We start from the raw sequence: 12224 nt of genomic DNA, 5'->3' as shown, positions 1-12224 counted from the left end.
TACCCTTTAAATAGTTTAAATTTCTATGCCATAGACCCCTTGGCGACCAGGCGACTACTCCGTACCCCCACTTTTATGGCCATTCAAACAAAGGCCAGACGCTGCTGCATATTGCCAACAACAAATATATGAAAGGAAACAACAGCAACAACCACAACTATGTCACGCAATGAGGCATTGTCTGTGTGTGTCTGCCTGCTGCTTGTGGCTCATTTTTCGCTGACAATCAAACAACATATGCTGCGCCACGAGAGGCAGCAGCAGCAGTGGCACGCGATGTACAAGAACCAACTGTGACACACACGAGGGGATGAGGCAGGATATAGTCACGCACTCAGTCCACAGATGCACCATCTCACATACAGTATACACCCATACTGATACAGCCACACCTCTGGTTAGAAGGACACGATGGTCAGGCACAGTGCTCTCACAGTCCTCTCGACCACGCCGCATTGGCTGTGTTGATAATTGAATAATTAACATTGTTTAAAATGTCCCTCCGAACGAAAGGGACAGCACACGAAAAGCATAGAGATGGGCTGCTAGAAAGAGAAAGCAACAATAGCGTGAGGTTTTGGCCCCAGACATATCCGCTGGCTGGTGGTCAGGCGCAGGTCATCAGGTCAAATGCAACCACAATGTCAGCCCCACAAGCACATTTAAAATAAAAATGAAATGAATGTCCTTCCACTGGGAGTGAGGATATATAGCATATATAATAATAATTGGGTTAGACGGGGAGGAAGTGGTGGTGGGGGATGAAGTCTCTCTCTCTCTCTCTCTCTGTGTGTGTCATATAATTGGACATGTACGGTGGGAAAATCTTTCATGATATATGACTGCCGGTTATTGATTAAAAGTAAAGGAAAATCCGCATGCGGGGGCTTTATTTTTGAAAATTTTTCAATGTGTTTTTTACCCTTGAAGTGAACGGATCGGATCTTTCAGAGGCAACAGTAAAATGCACGAAACGAAGCCTAATAAAAGTGAGAAGACAGGAAGTCCATATACACTCGAATCTCTCTGCAATCCTCTCTTCCCTTACAGCTACCCGTAAGGCCTTCCGCTCTACCAGCTCTTCGAGACGCGGCAGCAATGAAGTTACTTCTGTCCACGAGGAACATCAGCCAGAGGAGGAGGAGGAGGAGCAGCCAGGGGAAGAGCAGGACCATCAGTCAGAGGAAGAGCCACTCTTCGAGGAGGCAGCAGCAGCCACTGCCTCAAGTACCAGCACAAACAGTGCAGCAGCAGATGATGCCACAGAAAGTTATACGAGTGGTGGCGGTCGCACACCCGTTACGGATTTCTATAGAGACGCCACCGTACTCATTACGGGCGGTACGGGTTTCGTTGGCAAAGTGTTAACAGAGAAATTGCTCCGTTCGTTTGGATTGCGTAAAATTTACATGCTGATACGCAGCAAGGACAACATGAGCGTACAGGAGCGTTTGCAGGGATTTTTCAATGAATCGGTAAGTGTCATCCTCACACGGATGCGGGACGGATGCCATGCCACGTCAATTCTGTGTGTGGGGAGGAGCGAGCAAGGAACAATGCAACGACGATGTTGACGTGCCACACACCCCACCCATTGTCTCTTCTTCTCGCACTCTACCTGCTGCTGCCGCTGCTGCTCTGCAGATATTCAATAGAATGCGCGAGGAGTCACCGCATTTGTTGGCGAAGGTGCATCCGATACGCGCTGATTACAGTGCCATCGACCTGGACATTGATGCCGCCGACCGAGCAATGCTCTCGTCTGAGGTCCAGGTAAGAGTAACATTCTCTTTATCTCATCCCCTTCCTTGACATCTACTATGGCCCCCTCTCTCTATCTCTCTCTCTCTTCGTTTCTACGGTTGTTGGCAATTCAATCAATGGACTTTTTGTATGAAGCAACTTTTTCATGGGCTTTTGTTGTGTTTGCCCATCTGTATGGGGGGCACACCCGATTCCTGTCCTGCCCATCCGCCACTCACTCACTCTGTTCTCTCCCTGGTCTGTGCATTACGTATACGTAAAACGTTGCATGCCAAAGGCAGGCGCAATGTTTACGACAACAGCAGGCAGGCAGCCAGTCAGTTTATTTCATTCGTTTCCCTCGTTTTAAATACCCAGTACAAAGTGGGGTCTGTGCTGTTTTTGGGACGATTCGTGTAGGAGAGCATTTGCAGTGTCTGTGTGAGGCTTTAAACTCAAATAAACTCTTAGAACTCACAGCTCTAAGAGATCTAAGAGATCTCTAACGAAAAAAAAAGCTTCATTTTAATTATAACTAATTTCCTTTGACAGAAAAAGATCTGTGCCTTGATCAGACGATAATACGAGAAACATTTGCCTACAGTTCCCTTTTCCTTAAGGGTATCTTTGAGTCGTTTTGTCGTTGCAATCCCTACAACTTGCTGTTTGTTTTTGTTGTTTCGTTGATCACAAGAGGCACACGATACACACGTGTACGATATGTATATACATATACATATATATATAAATATATATTGGTACTTTTCAACAAAAATTGAAAACCCGCCGCCACACGTAAAACTGTGAAAATGTATAGAGCAGAGTGAAGCTACAGTCCAGTACCCAAACCTTCCAGCCCCCATTGCTGTTGCTGTTGCTGTTGCTGTTTCTGCTGATGCTCCTACAGGACCTACTCTTGCTGTTCGGTTATAAAACACAATATATAAATAAATGAAAATTCCTGTGCATGCTTCAAGTGCTTGGCATGCGCGCGAGCCATTGTCCTGTCCTGTCCTGTACTGACTGCCTGGCGCATCCGCATCCGCATCCGTTGGTCGTCCGTCGCTTCTTTTTTTTTCTTTTTTTGTTGTGAAAACATTTTGCATACAAGTCACTCAGGACCGAGGCCTGACTGGTCCTGCTTAGTCCGTCGCTTGCACTGTTTTAAAACTAAAATTGCTTTGTTGTCGATGTTCGATGCACGCGTCGCACTGCAGTTCCCATTTTTCTACATTTTTTTTCTCCTGTTCCTGCTGCTGGCTGCTGGCTGCCACAATCCCAGCTTCTGTGCCTGTCCCAGCTCTTCCCCTGCAACTGCATCTGCATCTGGTGGCTGTTGTGTGTTGCTGACTTTGAGGTTATCACAAAACGCAGACCCCAAAACTCCCCTCGCAGCCGCTAGGGCCCACTCGATTGCTGCCTGCTTTGTATGCACATCTCTTGTGCATTTTGCATGAGTATTTTCTTTTGTTCTTCTGCTTTCCACACCGAATTTTCTTTCAATTTCTAATATGCATTACAATTCTTTGGGTCTTCTGGTTTATCTCTAACTCTCTTCCTTCCCCTCTATCTCGCCCTATGTGTGTGTGTTGGGGTGTAGATTGTCTTTAATGTTGTGGCATCGGTGAAATTCAATGAGAAGCTAAGCGATGCCATTGATATAAATGTCTTGGGCACCAAGAAAATACTCGATTTGGCCATGGAAATGAAGCAGTTGAAGGTAAGAATATTTCCAACTCAAAATAACTTCATTTATTTACATCAACACATTTGAAACAAATATTGGAACTAAAACATTGAATTGAAAACATTAAAATTAAACGAAAGAAAATTAAAATGCATATGACCAATTATTGTCACGGGGAAAGCACATTCTATACTTTCTTGGCTTCACATGGCTGCCCAGCTTCACAGGCTGAGGGATTTTGGTTTTCCACAGATAAATGGTTTTCCCCATGGGCGTCCACGAATTTATTTCGTCTGAATGATACTCCTCCATGCGGGGACTCACGCTAATCTCTGCCGTACTCTCGGGGTACTTTTTCTCAAGCTTGCTAACCGTCATCTTTTTGATCTGTTCTAAGATGAGACTCGGTTAATTCATTTATAATATTTTCCTACTCCGGGTTTTTTCTCGCTTACTTCAAATTACTGTGAACTATTATTTCTTTCTTTTTATTATTCCGTTCCTGGTGTTTTAATTTTTGGGTACTGTTTCTGTCAACAACTTTAGCAGATGTAGCTATGTTGGTAGAATTTCACAAACTGCGTAGTTTTTCAGCTTTGAAATTTAGGTGAATATTATCTTTTTTTGCTCACTGTTACTTCTGGTTATGCTTACACGTTACTTGCCTTTTTATTTTTGGAAACAACTTTGGCAAAGGTCTCTATGTTGATAGAATTCCAAAGGTCCTGACAAGGTATTTGACACAAATTTAGGTAAATAATTTATTTTGTTATAATTTTACTTCGTTTCGCTTACACGTTCCTTGCCTTACTGTTTTTTGGAACTATTTTCTGTTGACAACTTTATCAGATGTGGTTATGTTGATAGGATTTCAAAAGTACTGAATAGGCATTTGACACAAATTGTGTAGTTGAGTGAATGTACTACACTACATATTTAATATCCAAGTGCCGGATATAATAACGTCAAATTCGATACACACAATTTTGAAGTTTTTGAAATAAAAACTGAGGAAAACTATCAGCGAACAGAAGAAGATATTGTCCCGGGAAAAGAACATTCTATATTTTAGTGTCACAGGCTCAGGAATTTTTGTGTTAAACACGTAAATAATTCTCCCCATGGGCGTCCATGCATCATCTGAGCTAATTGAATTTATTTCGTCTAAATAGTTATCTTCCATGCGGGTTCTCATGCTAATCTTTGAGAAACTCTCTGGTTATTCTCCATCGGCTTGCTCACTCTTAAGATATGGAAATGGGAAATAGCTGCGTGGCTTTCCGTAGGGGCCCCATGCTCCTGTACGGCTTCAAACATGCCTATTTTATAATTGATTTTATTATTTATACTGTTATTACTTCTGTTATGTTTACACGTTCCTTACGTTTTTACTTTAGGAACTGCGAAGGAACGTAAAGCTAATTAAAGCTTCCTTCCACTGATTTTCTGTTAACATATTTGAATCCAGTTCATAAATGAAAAAGAAAAAATAAATATTCGCATATCGCGCAGTTAAGTAACAAAAATTTACAATTCCCAATGTGGCGGATGTATATAAAAATAGTTGTACATACATATGCACATATGCATCTGTATTTTAATATTTACTGACTGTTTCCCTCTCTCTTTTGTATTTGCATATTTTGCGGGAATGCGCGGGCAAACAATTTCCAACACAATTCAATCAACATTCGGACATGTATGCGTTCGATTTCTGCCCTCTGTTGTCACGACGATCTCTGATGCCACCACCACCTACTCCTACGCCTCTGGCACACACACACACACAGTCGTTTGTTCACATTTCGACACTGTACTGCAACTGCAATCGCAAATTTATCAACGAACAAGTGTACGAGAACGAAATTGGCTACGAAAAAATCATACAGGTACGTAATGTGCCCCATAAAAATATGTGGGACAAAAATATCGCCACAAAAATGTATGAGACAAAACCACGATGAAGTTTAGGTACACTTTGTTGCAGTCTTGGTATCACAGCAATAGAATGACAAAAATCGGCCGAAAATCTACCATTTTATGGGTTTTATAATTCCCAACGTGTTTACAAGTGAAAACAAACAGTTCGAACTTATTTAGCCACTAAATTCAAAGGATTTTAGCTTGATTTGAAAATTGATGGTGTGGATAAATATTATTTTTCAACCCAATCTGCTTGCATGGAAAATTCGCATATAAAGATAACATTTATTTTTGTGTTCGTGTAAGAAAAAGGAGATCAGGTTAACTTGATCTTTTGCTGACTTTTTTTCCGCATTGGATAAATATGAATTTTGAGGATTATTTTTGCTCTGTTCAAACCCCTCAGACATAATCATAGTCATAGTAAACCCCTTCCCTGCAAAGGGTATAGGCACCACCACTTGTGCATTCATGGCATACAATTTTTTGATATGACAGTTATTTAAATTGGAAAATATATTCGCTTCTCCTTGCTTTTTGTACAATTTTTGTTGTTGTTTGCAGATCTATCGCACTTTTGATGATGAAACGCTGGAGAAGATGCGCCATTGCCTCATTGGACAAATGCCCAACACCTATACAATGACCAAGAAATGTGCAGAGAATCTGGTGAATCATCGGGCACTGCATATGCCAGCAGGTATCTTTCGACCGCCCATAGGTGAGTGCGTGGGTGGTGTCTAGGGGACCTAAAGGGGCTGGGAGCTGCCTGCTTGTCTGGTATATTTATTGCGGTTTCAGACTTGACTTAACAAACTAATTGTCAGATAATTAGCACAAATACCCCAGGGGCATGTGCAAGAGTGCAAACAAAACACAAACACATGGCAGTAGGAGGAGGAGAAAGTGGCTGCTGCCTGCCAGTAAATACTCCAGGGTCCGCCTCTCTCCTCTCCACTCTCTCTCCTTTCAGGAAAAAAAGGAATATTTAAAATGTTGTGAAAAATGGCCAACAGCATTGTCTTCGTTTGGGAGTTTCGATGTGGGGGGGGTGGCGGTACATTGAGAGGGCGAGAGGACTTTGGGTTTACCAGATAAATGCATGTGGAAAAAGTTGTTCTATCCTTAAACGCAACGTAACGGAACGCAACGAGGAAGAGGAGTCTGCCAATGCTCTCGAGGAACAAAGCACAAACAAATTTTCATTTATTTTAACACACAAAAATGCCAAAGCATCCTACAGCAGCATCTGTAGTAGGAGCAGGAGCTGCAGCAGCAGTCAGTATCCTAAGCTGCCTCCTGTGCCCAGTGGAAACTAGAAAAGACAGTGGAAAAAATGGTCAAAATGTGGCAATAACTGTTAGAAGATTGAATGCTCTAACCATAAATGGAAATGGACGATTTTCCCCTAAATAAAATGATTATTTTGTAGCTTAAAAATCTCTATAATGATAACTCGATACAGTCTTAAAAGTTGTGAAAAATCAATACATAAACCTGCAATTGGAAGTCGGACATTGGCAAATGGAAAAGGAAATTCCATAAAGGGAATGGCAATGGCAAAGCCATACCGGTTTGAAACCATTATCGCTTTGACGTTGGCTAAAATCAACAACCAAAGTCCGGACTGCAACTCCGATTCCGTTTTCCACACACAAACAAAAGGAGCTGTCCTTCTTCCCTTCGAACAAAGCAGCCAGCCATTAATTCTTATTTATTTGCAGTAATGTCAACGTACAAGGATCCATTTCCCGGCTGGACTGATAATTTGTACGGGCCATCAGGTTTATGCACTTGGTCTGCCCGGGGACTCGTCCGTTGCATTTACGGTACGGCCAAATGCAAGGCGAACATGGTGCCCGCCGATTATGTGGTGAATGCCATGATAGCAACCGCTTGGGATATAGCCAGAAGGTTAGTGCCACACACACACACAGACATACTAGCACTCACGATGTTGCACGTAGAGCGGAAGCGGTGCCAAAGGATGTGTAAAAAGAGTTGTAAAAGAGTTCCCAGCCGTAAGCTGATAGCATTCGGATGTTTGCGAAAAGCAAGTAAAAAATGTAAAAAAAAAAAGCAAAGAAGTTGGAAAATTTCGTAAATACCAAAGGCAGGGAAATTAAGGCGGGGTATAAAGCTGTGGGCATGCAGAGATACATTGAGAAAGTATTTGGGTGAGGGTGGGTGGATGGATGGATATCGCGATGAAGATTGCGAGTGAGAGATTTACTTGTATTTGTAGTGGAGAGAGAGATGCTTAACAGAATACAAGTTGAGTGGTTAATGAATAAATTTAACAATTGATTGATTTAAAGAGTCAAAAGATGCACCAGATATGATTTCTTGGCTTGATTTATAAATCAATTTCCTTCTTCTATAATCTCCTGCATTGTCATCGTTTTCTTGCCAGATTCAAGATACGTGCGACCCAAACGGATGCCAAGTCAGAACTACCCGTCTACAACTACGTATCCGATGTGAACAACATTACCTGGGGCGAGTACATGCGACTGTCGCGCAAAGGCTTTCACGAGCCCTTCGACAAGGCGCTTTGGTGAGCATACAAAAAATAAAAGAAAAATCTGCACTTCGCTAAAAAACATTCCAACATTTATAAATGAAATATTCTTTATTGAATTCTCTTTCCACAAAAATGACAAAAAAAAACAAAACGGAACACGAACGTTGGCCGCATTCTGTATGGCATGTCTAATCCAATGCTTAAATATTGTTGGATTTCTGGCCGCATCGGAATATTTATCTGTCGCTCCCTGCTAATACCTTGAAACAACCGAAACGGAAACGAAACTCTCTGCAACAAACACACACAAAAAATACGATTTAAACAATGTAAAATATCCGGCGATGCGGTGCGATTGAATTTCCAAACTAAAACCAAATCGAACCGAAATGGCAAACGGTTGGGAGAATCCTCTACCCACATGCCACATCCTTTGTGCTTTCTGTGTACTGTCCCTGCTGCATACGGGTATCCTTCGATCGACCGCATTATTGTCACAGGTGCTTCTCGTACGTTATAATACCATCGAAGCCTCTGCATTGTGCAATTGCATTTTTCTTGCACAATATCCCAGCTTATATTTTAGATTTAATTGCCATGGTCACCGGACAAAAGCGCATGTAAGTACACGCCCCGCAAAACCCAAAGCCCACAGACCCACGAACGTCCATTCCAGCTGCTCTCCATCCACATGAATACCTATCCCTTCTCCACAGCCACATCTACAGCCATATCATCCTCTGGCTCTTCTGTACTCCCCGCATATATATTGAGAATATGTTCTCCAAGGTGGCAGTCATTGCCCTTGTCCCTCCCTCTTGTTGCACGGGTGTCTCTCTACACTGAATGGATTTTAAATGGTACATGGAAAGGCAATTGAATGGTTTGGTTTGGGCTGGCAAGGGTATTCATTGAGGGATATATTCACTATGATAAGGGGTTTGTAAAGGGAATAAAAGGTGTAGCATATAATAGGAGTGATGGTAAGAGTTAGAAAGTTTTAAAAGACGAAAAAGCAGTTGTAGATAGCAATATTCAGTGTGAATTTGGATAAGCAGCAGTCAGGGTAGTATAAAATATCGAGACAAACGTACCTTGAAAATTAATTATATGCAGCATCAACGAGCGAAATTATACGATTTGTCTGAATTATATTTCTTCTTTTATCGGCAATGAGATCCCCTTTTAATCGGAAGATCTAGAATAATTTAAAAATATTGAAAGAGATAATATTACTTTTAAAAGTGCTCTAAAAAGTCAGGTAAAATACGAATGAAGACTTAATAAGTGCTCTAAAATTATAAAATAAATTACATCAATGGTATTTTTGTTAACTATTCTAATTTTGTATATTAAACATAACCCAAAATTCACGGTTTCCGAAAAGGGTTAAAGCGCATCTGCACTTCGCTGCATTTCATTTTGCCCCTCTTGAGATCCTCTACTTGTGCGAGCTCCTTATGTCCTGCAAGCGTCGGACAACAAAACGCACACGTAATATTTAACAAATTGCAATTAGAAAGCATTAGCCTGAGCATTTTCTCCATTTATTTATGTAGCTGCAGAGAGCCAGAGCCAGAAATAGAACCAGTACCAGAGCCCCTTTCGTGAACTCTTGGGGGTCAACCAATTAGCAAATGTATTGACAGCAATCTCTGCCATTTCTCTCTCTCTCTCTCTCTATTTCGTAGCTACGTGAAGGCATATAGGAAAATCTCTCGCGTCATCGATATGATGGCTTGGTTCGGTCTGAAGGAGTGGAAATTCGCTCATGGGAATATTGACGAATTGAACGAGCTGTTGCCACGAGAAGAGCGCACGGTGCTGCAGTTCAACATTGCAACGATTAATTGGAGCGAATATTTTCGCTCGTACCTCAGCGGCATCAGGCGCTACTTCTTTAAGGATAACGCTAACGATTATAAATTACAGCAGCGCAAAACTATTTATCGCAGGTGAGTCGCACGACTCTTTTCTCTCTATCACACACAACGAAAGAGAGCGAGAGCAACAGAGAGGGTGGGTGTTCGGGTTGGGTCCACTAAGTAGTTTTTAATTACACTTTTGTTTACTGCCTTTTTGCATGCTGGTGCTGGTGCTGGTGCTGCTACTCCTCCAACTCCTCCTACAACTGGACGGACTCTTCTCCCCCTAGGATGCTCTTCCTGCACACGCTGCTGAAGACAACATTTGGTCTTTCATTAATTATGTGCATGCTCAAGATTTATCTCAGGATTTTCAAAATTATGCCAAAGATTGCACTCTGAACACTCCGCGTTTCATTATAAATTATAATCAGAATGATACCAGCAGTTGGTTGTTCTTAATAAAAACGATTCTTAAAGCACAAACATCTTCATGCTCCATCTCTTGAGCTCTTCTCTGGCATCGTGGGGCTATGGGGAGTGGCATACAACTTTGGACAACTTTTCTCACTCATAATTTTTTTGTTGACAGACGTTTTAGGTTGAGAGCGACGTGGGGTTTGCTGCACAGGTAAGTAAATGTAACCTCTCCTGAAGTTTCTTTCTGTAGAGTGAGGGGGATTCTTTTTCTACATATATTTTGTTGTCACGCTGAGGTCTCGTGAAATATGATGCAATTTCTGGTGCGATAAAGTTGCAAGGACGCCACGATCTGGAAGCGCATCAAAATGTGTGAGCTCCAGAATGTGTTGACTTTGAGTGCGGGGAGGTGTGGGGGAAAGGACTTGCGTTTAAGGTTCTTGTGGCCCCAAAGTTTACACTGTATACTCTACCCAAGGAGTGCTGTGGATTTCTGGCACACTTGGGCAGTAACAAATTGTTGGAGACTTCAGTTAATTTTTCTTTTCTTCTTCTGGAAGGCAAAATATCCATATCTGAATGAACGGAAGGTTAAAATTACCCCTGTTAAGCTTTCCAACATATAAAACGATCTTCATTGGGGTTTTTATGGTCCAACTAAAACTACTAAATAAAATATAAATTTTTAAATATTTTAAGTAAAACCTTTATCATATTATACGATTTTCAATGACTTATCCTCCAGGTTAGGGCATTCCCTCAGCCACTAAGAAAATGTGTTCCAAACACTCATCTCTCAAGTAGCTTCCACACGCGCGAGAAGCAAAGAAAGACAGAAGAAATATGGACCAAGAAGTGAGCGTAAACAACATGACAAATACAAACACACACACACTCTCTCTCTCTCTCTCACTCTCACACTCTCTTACATATGTAAGTGGATATGTAACGTGTAACGGGTATACATATATAATTTTAGTTAAAAGTTTTATTTCTCGCATATTTCATATTTTCTCTGCGTTGGGAAAACTTTTTTCCACCTCTCGCGTATTTCCTTGTTTCATATTTCATCCCAAGTAAAAACGGGACAGCAAAGGGACGTGTGACGAAGAAAGAGATAGGCAGAAAGTGCGCGGAAAGTAAAGGAGAAAGAGAGGGCGCAGCGTCGTGCATTCATTATTGTGTAATATTTTTACATTATTTTATTATAAATCAACAAAATGCACTCAACGCCGTCGCGGCCCACACACACACACACACACACACACACACACAGAGAGAGACAGCGAAAAAAGTTGCATCTACGCTGGGCAGAGAATGTGGAAGTGGCAGTGTGGCAGTGGCAACTTCTGCTGCTGACAGCAGAAACACATTAAACGTCATAAAATGCACAGCGCAGCGAAAAGTGAAGGCCCCGCCGCTCCTTGGCCTTTATAATTTATTTTTGCTTGAATTAATGTGGAATACTTTTTACCACTTGGCTGCACAGTTTTGGCTACCGCTACCTGATAGCGCTTGTGCCGCTCATGGCAGGGGAAGTGGCTCCTCCAGGCATGCTGTTTTCCCTCTGATAAGGTAAGTGCCTCCCTCGAAAAATAGTGGAAAAAAAGGAGTACAAATCGAACTCGGGGAATCATCCTCATTTCCCTATCCGCTCTACTGCCCTGTTTCTTTGAGCGTTTTGGCCATTTTCCTCATGAGTTTCCCCTCTGCTGCCCTCTATGCTTTTGACAGCTTTTGTGCATAATTAGTCTGGTCATGGCAGCAGCTCTGACATGGCAGAAGCGTTGAAGACGCTTCCTTTGCAAGGATATGATGCAACGTAGTGAAGCTAAAAACTGGACTTTGTGCGGGAGGCGAGTGTGTGAGGGGGAAATGTGCAACATCATCAGCTGTCAAATGCCAGATGCAACATACATGCATGCCTCGGCGGAGAGCTGGGGAAAGTGCACAGGAGTGGTGATAATTAAGTCGTCAGGCAACATTCCACAGCCACAGGCACATCCGCACATTCTCCTGCTCATCCTGTTCTCATCAACTCCATTTAGAGGCACGGCATGAC

At 42.1% G+C, this 12224-nt stretch overlaps 1 protein-coding gene and 1 long non-coding RNA gene across 3 annotated transcripts; one reads left to right on the top strand and one right to left on the bottom strand.

The window, feature by feature from the left end:
• Window positions 1-929: 929 nt before the first annotated feature.
• Window positions 930-10203, top strand: LOC117579962 (fatty acyl-CoA reductase wat). The gene is made up of 11 exons (XM_034266137.1): window positions 930-989; window positions 1051-1475; window positions 1645-1773; window positions 3344-3463; window positions 5221-5319; window positions 5918-6074; window positions 7078-7267; window positions 7767-7910; window positions 8378-8497; window positions 9569-9832; window positions 10033-10203. The coding sequence occupies exons 1-11, from the start codon at window positions 965-967 to the stop codon at window positions 10142-10144; spliced, it is 1785 nt and encodes a 594-aa protein (XP_034122028.1). The 5' UTR covers window positions 930-964; the 3' UTR covers window positions 10145-10203.
• LOC117579964 lies at window positions 3537-4336 on the bottom strand. 2 transcript variants are annotated; one of them, XR_004573530.1, is made up of 3 exons: window positions 4085-4336; window positions 3886-4024; window positions 3537-3822 (listed from the first exon to the last, which is right to left on the bottom strand). It is a non-coding gene; the product is annotated as an uncharacterized LOC117579964 (long non-coding RNA). The 2 variants fall into 2 exon arrangements; XR_004573531.1 differs by having other exon boundaries at window positions 3537-3817.
• Window positions 10204-12224: the final 2021 nt, after the last annotated feature.

The sequence above is a fragment of the Drosophila guanche genome, unplaced genomic scaffold (genome assembly GCF_900245975.1).
Source record: "Drosophila guanche unplaced genomic scaffold, DGUA_6, whole genome shotgun sequence".
NCBI lineage: Eukaryota > Metazoa > Arthropoda > Insecta > Diptera > Drosophilidae > Drosophila > Drosophila guanche.
This window is presented reverse-complemented; position numbering and strand designations above follow the sequence as displayed.